This window comes from Aethalodelphis obliquidens, unplaced genomic scaffold, assembly GCF_003676395.1.
Source record: "Aethalodelphis obliquidens isolate GAN/ISIS:26980383/991018 unplaced genomic scaffold, ASM367639v1 scaffold21, whole genome shotgun sequence".
NCBI classification, from domain to species: domain Eukaryota; kingdom Metazoa; phylum Chordata; class Mammalia; order Artiodactyla; family Delphinidae; genus Aethalodelphis; species Aethalodelphis obliquidens.
In genome coordinates this window covers 20,311,256-20,325,246 of record NW_020837965.1, presented here as the reverse complement: position 1 = coordinate 20,325,246, position 13,991 = coordinate 20,311,256, and the positions used below count along the sequence as shown (strand labels likewise).

The window sequence follows — 13,991 nt, the reverse complement described above, 5'->3', positions numbered from 1 at the left end:
CTGAATGTCCTCCAGAAAAGATTATGGCGTGGCTAGCACCTGAAGCAGAACAGAAAGGAGGGGCAGTGATCTAGTCCCTGGGGGTCTTGCCAACTGACTCAGAAGCCAAGACACTGTACAGCACAGGGAATAGAGCCAATATTTTATAATAACTACAAATGGAGTATAATCTTTAAAACTTGTGAATGACTATGTTGTACATCTGAAACTTATATAATATTGTAAATTAACTATACCTCAATTTTTTTTAAATACAGAAAAAAAAAAAGTCAGGGCACCAACAGATTGGCTAATCTTTTGCTCTCTTACAGGAAGGAACAGCAGAAATGAATGCTCTCAAAGGGACTGCTGTCCATTTGAGAATTTTAATATCCCTGATATTTACCCCCAGTGAATTCTTTAGCTTGGAAGTTTGATTTTAAGTGTATCGTTTCACTTTGTTCCTAAAACAAACAAACAAAAGGTATTTTATTCACATCAAAAGGATTGTTTTGGTACAAAAGAGATATCAAATGGCATTCCTTTAAATATGACCTTGGAGAAGTCTTTTAAACTTACCAGGTATGATTAATTTATCAAAGGGAAACCTTTTGCCTCTGGCTTCTTCCTCTTCCTCTTCCTCTTCTTCTGGTAAAACAAAATATACATTGTCAAGTTTATTACATATTATTACTAAGGATTGTGCAAAAAAATTTAAATACTTTGGGACTTCCCTGGTGGTCCAGTGGTTAAGACTCCACACTCCCAATGCAGAGGGCCTGGGTCGATCTCTGGTTGGAGAACTAGATCTTGCATGCATGCCGCAACTAAGAAGTCCGCATGCTGCAACTAAGAACGGCCCCAGCCAATAAATAAATAAATAAAATTATTTTTAAAATAATTAAATATTTTAACTAGTAGTCACTAATGAAAACTAGCCATAACTAGGAAAGCCTGCATTTTAGGTATAGTCGCTCCGATTTTTTTGTTTATTTTAATTGTGACTACTGTTACTCTGAACAATAAAGCTGTGACTTATTTGAATGTAAACATTCAAAATAAAGGTAACACCCACACTTACGGTTGAACAGGTCTTTGGCTTGATCATAGGTCTTTGGGAATCCATCCAAAATGTAACCTTGATTCTTGCAAGGCATGGATTTTAGCTTTTCTCTTATAAATCTAATTATATATTCATCTTCTAGTTGACCTAATAAAAAGAAAAAATATATTACTGTGCAGTCACATTCTACATAACTAAATTGAGTTATTTGTAGTGAGGTGGATGGGCCTAGAGTCTGTCATACAGAGTGAATAAGTCAGAAGGAGAAAAACAAATACCATATGCTAACACATATATACGGAATCTAAAAAAAAAAAAATGTTCATGAAGAACCTAGGGGCAAGACGGGAAAAAAGATGCAGACCTACTTGAGAATGGACTTGAGGATATGGGGAGGGGGAAGGGTAAGCTGTGACAAAGTGAGAGAGTGGCATGGACATATATACACTACCAAACGTGAAATAGATAGCTAGTGGGAAGCAGTCGCATAGCACAGGGAGATCAGCTCGGTGCTTTGTGACCACCTAGAGGGGTGGGATAGGGAGGGTGGGAGGGAAGGAGATGCAAGAGGGAAGAGACATGGGGACATATGTATATGTATAACTGATTCACTTTGTTATAAAGCAGAAACTAACACACCATTGTAAAGCAATTATACTCCAATAAAGATGTTAAAAAAAATTTAAAAAGTAAAGTGATCTCAAAAATTCTTGTGTAGTCAAAATTACTATTGAAAATCTCTTATTTTTGCATTAAAGTGAAAAATATGTGGTTTTGTATTTTGAGCACAACACATGAACTCTCATGCCCAATAAAGTAGGAGAACGCAGTGAGCCTGTCTGCAGGAAAGAACAGAATCAGATGCTTATGTCTGCGCTTCCAGAATGTTCTTCCGTGGTCACAACTTTTGGTTGAAGTTGAATGAGGAGTAATTGGAGGAATCCAGGGTGTTCTCACTTGCCAGCAGGATTTACTCAATTCTGTTTTGATATATGCTTCTATAACCTTAATACGTGATAATAAATGCTTCTGTTGTGAGAATTCGGTGGGATAGTATCCATGCGTGCTGATGCCACATGATTTATCTTTATTTTTTATTTTGGCTGCACCGCACGGCTTGTGGGATCTTAGTTCCCCGACCAGGGATCAAACCATGGCCCTCGGGCAGTGAAACCCCAGAGTCCTAATCACTGGACCGTCAGGGAATTCCCTACACACAATTTATTAATAGTAGGTGCCCAATAAATATTTGCTACATTTGAATAAGAATCAACCTTGATCTTGACCCTTAAAGGCACTGTTCTCTTTAAGGCTGCAGAAAGGAGCGTGGCCCCCTCTTCCCTGCCTTTTCCAGTGGGCATTGCAGACCTTCACCCCACTGGACAGTTCCCTCTCCAGCCATGGGCACAGGGTTCCTGCAGTTGCTTGGAGGAGTTTGTTCTAAAACTATCACAGTGTTTCCAAGACAATATGATGTAACTCCTCCAAAATATTCATCTATCATGTAATTGTTGAACAGCTATCATTCCCAAGACACAGCCCTGCCCTTACATGGCTTAATGTATACATTACAGTAATACAAGCTTGACGAGTTTGAGAAATTGACCTCCAAAGCTCTTTCTAGGGTAGCACTATACTCTCAGTTTATTGGTGGGTCTACAATAGAAAATAATTTGGGGTCTCTTTTTATTACTCTGTTAATGCCAGTAAAATGATCTGATTAAAACACCTCTCCTTTCTTCTACCTTTCACTGCCACACGAATCATTAGGCAGTAACTGATTCAGAAAATAATTGTGTCTTTCAGAAATTTAAATATTATGGCAGAGACAAAAAAAATAATCAAAGGTGTTATTTAACATAATGAAATTCCTCGAAATGATTTGATGTTACTTCTCAGTAAGGTTCAAAATGCTGTAAAGAAATAAAGTCACATTCTTTTCTTGTTTGGTTTTTTTTTTCCGCCGCACAGTGCATGCGAGATCTTAGTTCCCCAACCAGGAATCAAACCCATGCCCCCTGCAGTGGAAGTGCAGAGTCCTAACCACTGGACCTCCAGGGAAGTCCCTAAACCCACATTTTAAAAATGTCAAGGGGGGACTTCCCTGGTGGTCCAGTGGTTAAGAATCCGGCTTCCAATGCAAGGGATTCAGGTTCAATCCCTGGTCTGGGAACAAAGCTCCCACATGCCATGGGGCAACTGAGCCCGCACCCCACAACTAGAGAGCCTGTGTGCCGCAACTACTGAGCCCATGCGCTCTGGAGCCCATGTGCCGCAACTACTGAGCCCTACTGAGGGATACACTAATATCAAAAGACAATTTTTATTTAAACATTCTATCTTCAATTTTCAAAAGCTTCGTTGGTAAGGAAAGGCACATACTCGGAAATCTAGCTTCGGCCCCCTCCAAGGCATCCTTTGGTTTATTTCAGGCAGTGAGCTTTGCCATTCATTTGTTTGTTTTAGAAATAAGTGTTCATTACGCCAGAAGGGAGCTTGAGCGGCAGTTTATGAAAACGATGGAATGTGAGTACGCAAAGGGCCAAGCCCAAGCGCCTTTTTCTAGAGAACTGTGACCTCCTGGAGATACACTCGTGATCTTGGCCGGTGGCGTTGAGCATCTCGGAAGGGGATGGTCACTTCCGTTTTAAAGTGAACGAGCACAGCCCTGCTGGATGGCCTTTAAAACACCACACTGCTTCTTCTTCTTTTTTTTAAATGTTAAGTCTGCCTTTCAAATAACAGTAGTGTTTAAAATGCTAATATTAATGCATATTCATAATTACTAAAACTTAGTTTAAAAACAGATAGCTGCAACCAAGGTTTTTAAAATAATCCACACACAGTAGAGACACGATGCTATCGACATAAAAGTTGATACATTCACATACATCCCCCTCCCCAACTTTTCATTTTCAAACTCACAGAAAAGTTGAAAGACTGGTTCAATGATCACCTGGAATCCCACCAACCAGTGGGATTCTGTGCCTTCTAGTGTATTCACCGAGTCCCTAGTTTAGCTGAACGGTCAGGGGCCGACGGGAGTGGAATCATGAATAGAAGAGGATACGGAGGTGTCTCACTGTGGGATTGTGAGATCTGTCCTGCTGGAACCCTTAGAATCACATGATGACACATTGGTTCACGTGAGGGAGAAGTGTGCTAACCTCTGCGTCCTCGTTCTGTGAAATTTCTACATAGGTTAATGCCATGCGTTCACAGGTGTTATTTTGTTTAAACATGACCGGGGTCCGTGTTTCTAGTTTCAGGTAAATATGAATAGGAAGGAGTTTGGGACAAACTTGAAGAAAAAAAGTACTTTCCTAAGGTTAAAGGGGACTGACTGCACCATCGCCATCTTGTAGGAAGTGGGTGGGAGGGCATACTGACAGTAGGCAGGTTTGTCTCCTTCCCCGTTCCCCTCTGAAGAGAGAGGCTGCTGACCCAGTTTGGCCTCTCTTGCATCTGCGGGAAGAACAGACTCTGCTGCCAAGGACAGGCCCTTCTTGAACTTGGGTGACGCAGTGACTGCTCTCAGCCATAATTCTTGTTCTGTGTGGTCACCTCCCTGGACGTGAAAAGAGCCCAGTCAGTACTTCACGTCATCCTGTTACACGAAGTCCTTGGATAAGACTTTTGGGTCCTTGCAGAGACCAGTTATATGTTCCTGTCAGCAAATGCTGTCCCGTGTTTGTTTCTGGCCCTACGCCCCAGGCTTACAGCGTATGTACACGTGGCCATGTTCACCTGTGGATTCCTAAAACTCCCAGTCCCCTGCCCTTTCGTGTGGCCTTGCCAGACTTCCTTCCACAGGTGTCCTCACAATGGAGTGTCTTATTTTGTTTTTTCCCCTCTCCCAAAAGGTAGGAGCCAGGATGCTATTAAACTCTAAAACCAAGATAGTGATTCCCCAGTGTCACAGGCGAGGCAGGGGCAGTGTCATATCTCAAAGTGTTGATCTGCGTTTTCTGCATACCTTTTCCTCTGGGCCATTGATCTGGGATTCCAAATTCCATATCCTCCTGGCCCAGCCCACACAAAAGCAGAAACCCAGACTCAGATGATGAGCTGGTTTAAGTGAATGCTCAGTGTATGCAGACAAAAACATTTTCTCCACTCCATAAACTAGATTGGAGTGGCCTGGGGGAAGGAGAGGAAAAGGGGTAAACAGGACTTCAGAGGAGGGTGTGAAGGGATTACTCCTGACGAAGAGCAGCTGGGTCTAAGACTACGCCTGGAGGGGCAAAGGGTGGGGTGCCAGAAGACCCGAGAGGGGAGGGCGGTCCAGAGCGGGGGCCCCAGGGGAATGCAGTGGGCGGTCCTCAGGGGGAGGGCCAGTTTGTACCTCTGTCCTTCTTCCCTGACCCCGACTGGCCCCAGCTCAACCCTGGAGGATCAGAGACAGCCACCAGCAAGATGGGAAAAGTAAGAGGCAGGAAACCAGATGTGCTTGATAGGATGGGAGGGGGGGAAATTCTCCACTGAGTCAGAGTCCAAACTTGCTTACACGTTGGACTGGTTTATAGCCAATGCCAGTATTACCAGTTTGATGGAGGTTCTCAACTATCTAGCTGTAAAAATGAAATGGTTTTATTTTTCTCATAACTGCTGCTGACTGCTTTCCTGATGGGTGGCAAGCTCCCTTAAAGACATCTCAGTTCAAAACTTAGTTTGTGATTGGAATGGACTTCTGAAAGCATGAATAAACAGAGAGCCCACTTACTTATTATCTAAGAGCTGCAGTGGGACCAGCCTGAAATTCCATCCAAGGGTGGGGAAAGAATGAGTCCGGAGCTTGAGTTTAAAGGGACACCTCACTGGGATGCAGTGTTCAACAAACTGGTTCAAATTACCCAGTGGGCAAGAATATTTTTCTATTTATTTGTATTTCTTCCTGAATGAATTAATTATTGGTCCAAGTTATTCATCCATTTTTTTCTCTTCGGGGTTTCATGATTTTCTAATTAGTTTGCCGGAGCGTTTTATGCATGAAGGCTATTAACTCTTTGTCATATTGGTGGCAAATACTTTTTCCTGATTTGCCCTTTGCCTTTTAATTAATGTTTTTTGATGCTTTATAAATATTTATGACTACACATTTGATTGTTTTGAAACTTAGGTAATTCTTTCCCATCGTATAACCAATAGTCAACAAAATGTTAATGGGGGGGGTTCCCTGGTGGCGCAGTGGTTGAGAGTCCGCCTGCCGATGCAGGGGACGCGGGTTCGTGCCCCGGTCGGGGAAGATCCCACATGCCGCAGAGCGGCTGGGCCCGTGAGTCATGGCCGCTGAGCCTGCGCGTCCGGAGCCTGTGCTCCGCAACGGGAGAGGCCACAGCAGTGAGAGGCCCATAATATATATATTAATGGGGATTTTTTCCCCCAGGGTTGAGATAGTGAATGATTTTGTGTGTGTGTGTGTGTGTGTGTGTGTGTGTGTGTGTGGTTGTTATAATTTCTGTACTTTACTTTTAATAGCAAACAAGTAGTTTTTTATAACAAGGAAATCAATCCCACCGTTACAAAAGCAGTGCAGCTGTGTGCTGTGCGGTTACCTGCGTTGTGCTCCAGGCTTTCCTTGATGCCATCCAAGAACTCCTGAGCATCCTCCACGGTCTCCGCTTCCTCCTCCTCTTCACCTTCTTCTTCTCCTCCTTCCCCTACATGCTTAGGTGTAATGATCGCCTCCTACATACCACAGGGATATTCAAATCAGATGATGCCCTGCGTTGATTGGCTGCTATAAATCATCTGGCGAGTGATCCTGGAAAAGGCTGGTACCCAAACAGGGGAGGTGCTCAAGGACAGCTGTGCAAAAGTGGTCAGGATGCGTCTATCTATCTACGAAGACAGATAAGAGCCTCGGGGGGGGGGTTCTTACTCTATTTTAGGAGAATAATCTATTTCTGTGCTAACGCCAGAACTACTTAAGAATCAACACTTTTCTAGGAATTCCCTGGCGGTCCAGTGGTTAGGACTCCGAGCTTCCACTGCAGGGGGCCCAGGTTGGATCCCTGGTTGGGGAACTAATCCTAATCCTGCAAGCTGCATGATGCAGCCAAAAAACAAACAAACAAAAAAGAATCAACACTTTTCCAAGTATCAGGTTGGATCTTACTTGGGGGACACACATTTTGTAGAAATCAAGACTTTTAATAATCATCTTTGGAAATGTACCTCAGTACCTACCATTCCCAATAAAATGATAAAAAGCAGCTATTTAGGGAGAAGGAGGGACAGCAGAGCACAGAGACTTTTCAGGGCAGGGAAAACTACTCTGTATGATACTATAATGGTGGACACATTTCATTATACATTTGTCCAAACCCATAGAATGTACAACAGCAAGAGTGAACCCTAATGTCAGCTACGGACTTTAGGTGATATGGTACGTGAATATAAGTTCATTGATGTAACAAATGTGCCACTCTGGTGGGGTTTAATGATAATGGGGGAGGCTGCCTGTGCAAGGGGTAAGGGATGTAGGGGAAATCTCTGTACCTTCCTCTCAACTTTGCTGTGAACCTAAAACTGCACTAAGAAAATAGTCTTTTTTTTTTTAAGCTGTTGATAAATGGTCTGATAATACCCTGAGAAACATACATCAAGAATAAAAAAAACCTGGGTATATATCCGAAAAAAACAAAAACTCTAATTCAAAAAGATATGTGCACCCCAAAGTTCATAGCAGCATTATTTACAGTAGCCAAAATATGGAAGTAGACTAACTGTCCATCAACAGATAAATGGATAAACAAGATATGGTGTGTATATGTATATATACATATACACACGCATACACATACATACAATGGAATACTACTTAGCCATAAAAATGAATGAAATGTTGCCATTTGCAGCAACATGGATGGACTTGGAGGGCATTATGCTAAGTGAAATAAGTCAGACAGAGAAAGACAAATACTGTATGATATCACTTATATGTGGCATCTAAAAAATACAACTAGTGGGGCTTCCCTGGTGGCGCAGTGGTTGAGAGTCCGCCTGCCGATGCAGGGGACGCGGGTTCGTGCCCCGGTCTGGGAAGATCCCACATGCCGCAGAGCGGCTGGGCACGTGAGCCATGGCCGCTGAGCCTGTGCGTCCGGAGCCTGTGCTCCGCAGCGGGAGGGGCCACAAAAGTGAGAGGCCCGTGTACCGGAAAAAAAAAAAAAACAAACTAGCGCATATAACAGAAAGGAAGCAGACTCACAGATGTAGAGAACAAACTAGTGGTTACTGGTGAGGAGACGGAAGGGGAAATGGGCTAGGTAGGGGGCAGGGCATTAAGAGGTACAAACTATTAGGTATAAAATAAACTACAATAAGGATATATTGTACAACATGGGGAATGTAGACAATGCATTTTAATAACTATAAATGGAGTATAAGCTTTAAAAATTGTGAATCACTACACTGTACAACTGTAAGTTATATAATATTGTACATCAACTATACTTCAATTAAAAAAAAAGAATAAAGAAACAAATGAAAATGTTCCAGTCAATAGAGAGAATGCAAGATATATTTTGAGCAGTAGCTGGAGAAAGACTAAATTTTAAGGGCGACCCATGAAAGAGGCTTCCAGAGGAAAAGCCATGTGGGTTTCTGTGTTTTCATAATGGAGCCAACAACAAAATCCAATTAAAATAACAAATCTCTTTGTAGGATATGCCATGGAAAATTAGTGATTTCTTAATTATGAGTCAGACAAAGCATTTTTAAAATATAAAAATTCACAGTCAAGTAGTTAAAAGTGTTACCAGTTTTGCTATGGCTTCGGAAATGACGTCCTTCAGTTTAACGTGATGCAGTTTGTAGTATTTGGACAACACTTCAGCGATGCTGGATTTTCCCACAGCAGGAGGACCAAGAATGCAAATCTTGATGGGCTAAAAGAGGAGAATAAGCGTCATACAGGGAGCTCTGAACCATCTGTAGCTAGACAGTGTTCTTTATTTCAAGGGTCGCGGCCCTTTTAAGTCTCGGGATCCTGCAAGCTGACTCTCACTCCTCCATCAAGACCCCAGAGTCACTTCCTCCTGGTGTTCAATGAGCATCCACTACGTGCCCTGAGCTGGGCACGGGGCACACGACACTCAGCAGGATGTGAACCAAGTACTCAAGCATCACATGCTACCAGTTTCATCTTTGTGGTGCTACTCCTGTAAAGACAGCAGAGAAATAGAATTTCTGGTCCACTATACAGGGTGCTTAATTTACTGCCTGATGAACATTGTTTCTGGACTAAACTTGGTCTTTAATTAAACTTTTCTTTTTAAAAACAGTTAATTAAAAAAAAAAATAGGGCTTCCCTGGTGGCACAGTGGTTGAGAGTCCGCCTGCCAATGCAGGGGACACGGGTTCGTGCCCCGGTCCGGGAAGATCCCACATGCCACGGAGCGGCTGGGCCCGTGAGCCATGGCCGCTGAGCCTGCGCGTCCGGAGCCTGTGCTCCGCAACGGGAGAGGCCACAACAGTGAGGGGCCCGCGTAACGCAAAAAAATAAATAAATAAAAATTAAAAAAAAAATAATAAAAAAATAAATGAAAACAGTTAATTTATCTTAGTTTTTAAAAATACACTCATTTTTTTACTTTTATTTTTTATTAATCTATCTTATACATATTAGTGTATATATGTCAATCCCAATCTCCCAGTTCATCCCACCACCACCACCCCACCCCTGAACCCCCCGCTTTCCTGCCCTTGGTGTCCATACGTTTGTTCTCTACATCTGAAAAATACACTCATTTTTAAAAAAAGTTTCTAGAAGCTCATCACATTCATAACTGGTGAGCAAATGTTTATTTCTAATAGAAATAAAAACATCAGTGACAAATAGTCATTTCTTTCAAAATGGTCCAAACAGTTGTGAAACTAAAGCCTGGTATTTTGCAAGGCAAATTTTTTAAATTTTAAATTAAAAAAAATTTTTATTTAAATCATGCCATTGAAAAGCATTTCCATGGGCAGAGTGTCCATGTGCTTAAAGACTACATAATTTCACGCACAGAGTTGGTTATTGTTATTATTACTACTATCATTATTATTAATACTACTACTATTGTTATTATTACTATTTGTCAGATGAGGCAGCCAAGGCTGTGAAGGGAGGGAGCAGGGCTACTGCAGTGGTACTGGGTAAGGCATGGTGGACGTGAATGACCCTGTCTGCTTAGGGACAGGCTCTCTCAGGGTGATGGCAATGACCAAGATGGCGGGCAGTGGAGGGTGGCAGCGGTCAGGAGAGCATCTCTGGAGCTGAGTCTTGATGGACAGGGCTGGGCTCTGAGGTAGGCATGGTGCAGTCACCAAGGCCTGTTGTCCGGCTGTCAACTGGGCAGGTTCATGTGCCTTGTTTCATCCACACACTGAGGGCGGATCTGTCTCCTGGGGTAAGCTCACCTCATCCAGGTACAAAACCAGAATGGTAGTTTATTCAGTTATAATGAGAAGTAGGGTTGCCACTGAACTCAGAACACTCCAAGTGCACGTGTCTGGCACATTTACCCCTCAAGGCAGACACGTTTAGAAAGTAGCTTGATGAGCTTTGATCAGACCAAGGAGAGTTGGATGGATGGACTGTTGAATGGTATTAGGTCAAGGTGATTGGATGCACCTGTCTCTGCACAGGGATGACTTTGCCTTGCTAGAGGAACTGGAGTTGTGGAGGCCCTTGGCTTGAGGCTCCATCTTGCTGGATGTCGCTGGTGTGGCACTGTCTACATTGTCCTTGGTCGTGTTTCCTGTTCTATGCTGCCAAGCTGACCAATGCCCCCAGGGATGGATAGACTCAGTTTAATTTTTAGATATGCTTACTCCTTCTATCATGTCCTGTCCAGTTTTGCTAATCAGGAACCGTATGGTCTCTTTAAGGTGTCTTGTCCCATCTCTACTCTGACTGGGTGTTGTTTTACGTTGACCCACAAACGACAATACTAGTCTAACCTCTCAGGTTGCTCTGTGCCTCAGGACAGCCTCCAAGTAGAGCCGTCGTGGGTGTCTCAGATGCTTAGAAGGATCATTGTTTCTTTTTTTTTTAATTTTTAAAAAAACTTTTTGGCCGTGCCACACAGCATGTGGGATCTTAGTTCTCCAGCCAGGCATCAAACCCGCGCCCCCTACAGTGGAAGCGCTGGAAGCGCAGAGTCTTAACCACTGAACCACCAGGGAAGTCTCCGATCATTTTTTTTTTTGTAAAGTGGTACATCTTTTTTTTTTTTAATTACTTACTTAAAATTTTTTTTTAATTTTTTCTTTCTAGGTTTTAAAGTGTCACATCTTTTACTGCTTCTCAACAAGGCACGCTTTGCAGGAGAATATTGTTCTTAGGATACAATGGCAACTCTACTTGCTTTTACGCAGTATTTCCATGCACGATGGCAATTCAACTATGACGGCACCTGTCACTCATAGACTATAGCTTTCGAAATGGCTTCTCCTGTCACATTTACTCTCATCTTTGGAATGCCTCCCTGGGATAAATCCAAAGATGTGGGCAAGCGATGCATTTACCTGATTTCAGAGACGGGTGTGTGGAGGCTCCCATAGTAAGGCCATTCTAGCTAAGTTGGCATCTTAGCTAATTTGAATCCCTGACTAGCTGTGAGACCTTGAAGAAATTGCTCCGTCTTCTGAGCCTTGGTTTCCTCGTCTATATATGTAGATAAGAATATCTATGAAAAGTTGTGGTGATTAAAATGACTGGCAAATCCCGTGGCCAACAAGAAAAGGTCAAAGTAATCATCAGACGTCCCCACCTCCTCCCTACCCTTTTCCAGATGTATACCCGGGGTGAAAAAGGCAGGCCAGTAAGGTACCAGACATTTTCCCTTATAGGGACAACTCTGTGACAGTCAGTCTGGGGCTTCCTATCATGTTCAATTCGTGTTAAGCATAACAATCATCTCTGTCAACTTAAAAATTTTTAATATTCAGTTGGCAAGTATCAATAGAATATAGAGGTAGATTTTTTTGGCCTGGGCAATAGGTCAAATTTGAAAAAGAACTTGAGGGAATTCCCTGGCGGTCCAGTGGTTAGGACTGCATGCTTTCACTGCAGGGGGCATGGGTTTGATCCCTGGTTGGGGAATTAGGATCCCGCAAGCTGCGTGGTGTGGCCAAAAAAAAAAAAGATTGAAAAAGAACTTGAATTTAGAAATTCAGACGTTTGAAAAAGTACTTTCATTGGTGTAATTACACCAAAAGTTTCGTTTACTTTGCTTAAATCAGAAGCTTACACAGGAAGTGGTTATAGTTACCAATAATCTTCTGCTTTGCTTGTACTCTTTGAGGATACTGTTGATATTTTCCACAAATCCTGCTTGGGCGAACCATCGAATGTTAAAATTTTCCTTCACAATGAGTGTTTCCATTCTCAAATTGACGAGTAAGTGGTCAATATCCTCTTGCTAAGAGATAAAGGAACATTAGAGATTTGTCCTTTTTTTTTTTTTTCCACTTGAGAGTTATAACAGACCCAAATCACTGAAGTTACTGAAGAAAAAAATATGAACACATTCACTAAAGATGGCCGTCAACTAAGGCAGCTCTAAGTTTTGACAGACCACCTGCTGTGAGACTCTGTGACCCTAAACTTCCCTCACATCTGCTCTCCTGTGACGGGCAGCATCCTGGCTGGTACAGTGACACAAGCAACTCAAAGAGTAGGGAGATACTAGAAGCCCAAGTGGAAGGTTTCCTTCTTCCTTTTTTTTTTTTTTTTTTACAAATTTTAATACTACCTATTTTTTGACTAGTGCAATCACACGGTTCAAAATCCAAAAGAACAAAAAGTATAGGGGAAACTTATACACACTCCCATATATAAAATAGATAACCAACAAGGACCTACTGTATAGCACAGGGAACTCTACTCAGTATTTTGTAATAACCTACAAGGGAAAAGAATCTGGAAAAAATATATATATATGTATAACTGAATCACTTTGCTGTACACCTGAAACTAACAGAACACCGGAAATCAACTATACTTCAATTAAAAAGAAAAGTAGAGGGGAAAGCACTCCCTTTGGTCCCCATCACCACCCATCCAGTTCTGCTCCTCAGAGGCAACCAACGATATCAGTTCTTTCAGAAACGTGTTCCAATGCACCGTTTTGTTGCAATTTATTCCTAAAAACATTATATTCCAAAACAAGCTGGAAGAATGCACTGTATGACTAAAACTGTACTTTCGGCGCTGCTGTGATGGAATCAGAAATTCAGCCTCCTGTTTGAATTTTTGAAAGAGGCCGAAGAGAGCAACACCCAGTGTTTGTCTAGCATTTTACACATCAGACAGCTTTCAAATACATTTTCTGACCACAACCTCTGAGGGTTTTCAAAAAAAGAAAAAACGGAAACCAACAGGCTCACAGAGGTGAAGAGGAAGTTGCGATAGGTAAGACGGCCAGCTGTGCGGGAGGAGGTGAAATGAACTTGGAAGCCAGGTCTTCTGACTCCAAATCCCTCAAGAACCAACACCTTTAGGACAAGAGTAGAAAAAAAGAATCTCTTATATACTAACTGTTAAGTCCTTTGTTAGGAAAGCATTTTCTTTGGGTACTTTCTGGATTTTCCCAGGGCCAGTACTTTTACTGATGCACTGTTAGAGAAACATAGAATTATTATTTGGTTGACCTGTAAGATTTCAATATAAAACTTCTCAAATGAATATAAACATAACTGAATCCAAAAAAAAAAATTTGCAAAGCAACGGGGGAGAACACTGAGCGTATTCACTGTTGTATTTTTTCCACACGTGGTTAAAGAGCACAGAGATGAATAAGGCCCGATCTCTGCCCTCAGGCAGCCCCCAGCCTGAAAAGGGAGAGACAGATGCTTGTGTGTATTGTCTGATCTAGGCGTCTGGAAAAGAGGGGCTTGCCCGTGGGGGAGGTGGGATGGAGCCAGGAGGGTGCAGAGGAAGATGTCTGAGCTGAAT

At 42.4% G+C, this 13,991-nt stretch overlaps 1 protein-coding gene across 4 annotated transcripts in view; it reads right to left on the bottom strand.

The window, feature by feature from the left end:
* Positions 1–13,991, bottom strand: part of AK7 (adenylate kinase 7) — a 54,294-nt gene that overhangs the window by 10,017 nt on the left and 30,286 nt on the right. Inside the window, exons 9-14 of one of the 4 annotated variants that reach the window (XM_027120845.1) lie at positions 13,575–13,652; positions 12,307–12,456; positions 8,806–8,934; positions 6,598–6,730; positions 1,061–1,189; positions 559–627 (exon numbers count right to left, since the gene is read on the bottom strand). In XM_027120845.1, coding sequence (XP_026976646.1) covers positions 559–627; positions 1,061–1,189; positions 6,598–6,730; positions 8,806–8,934; positions 12,307–12,456; positions 13,575–13,652 — 688 coding nt within the window. The remainder of the gene's footprint in view (positions 1–558; positions 628–1,060; positions 1,190–6,597; positions 6,731–8,805; positions 8,935–12,306; positions 12,457–13,574; positions 13,653–13,991) is intronic. The other 3 variants (XM_027120846.1, XM_027120847.1, XM_027120848.1) reach the window with 3 other exon arrangements.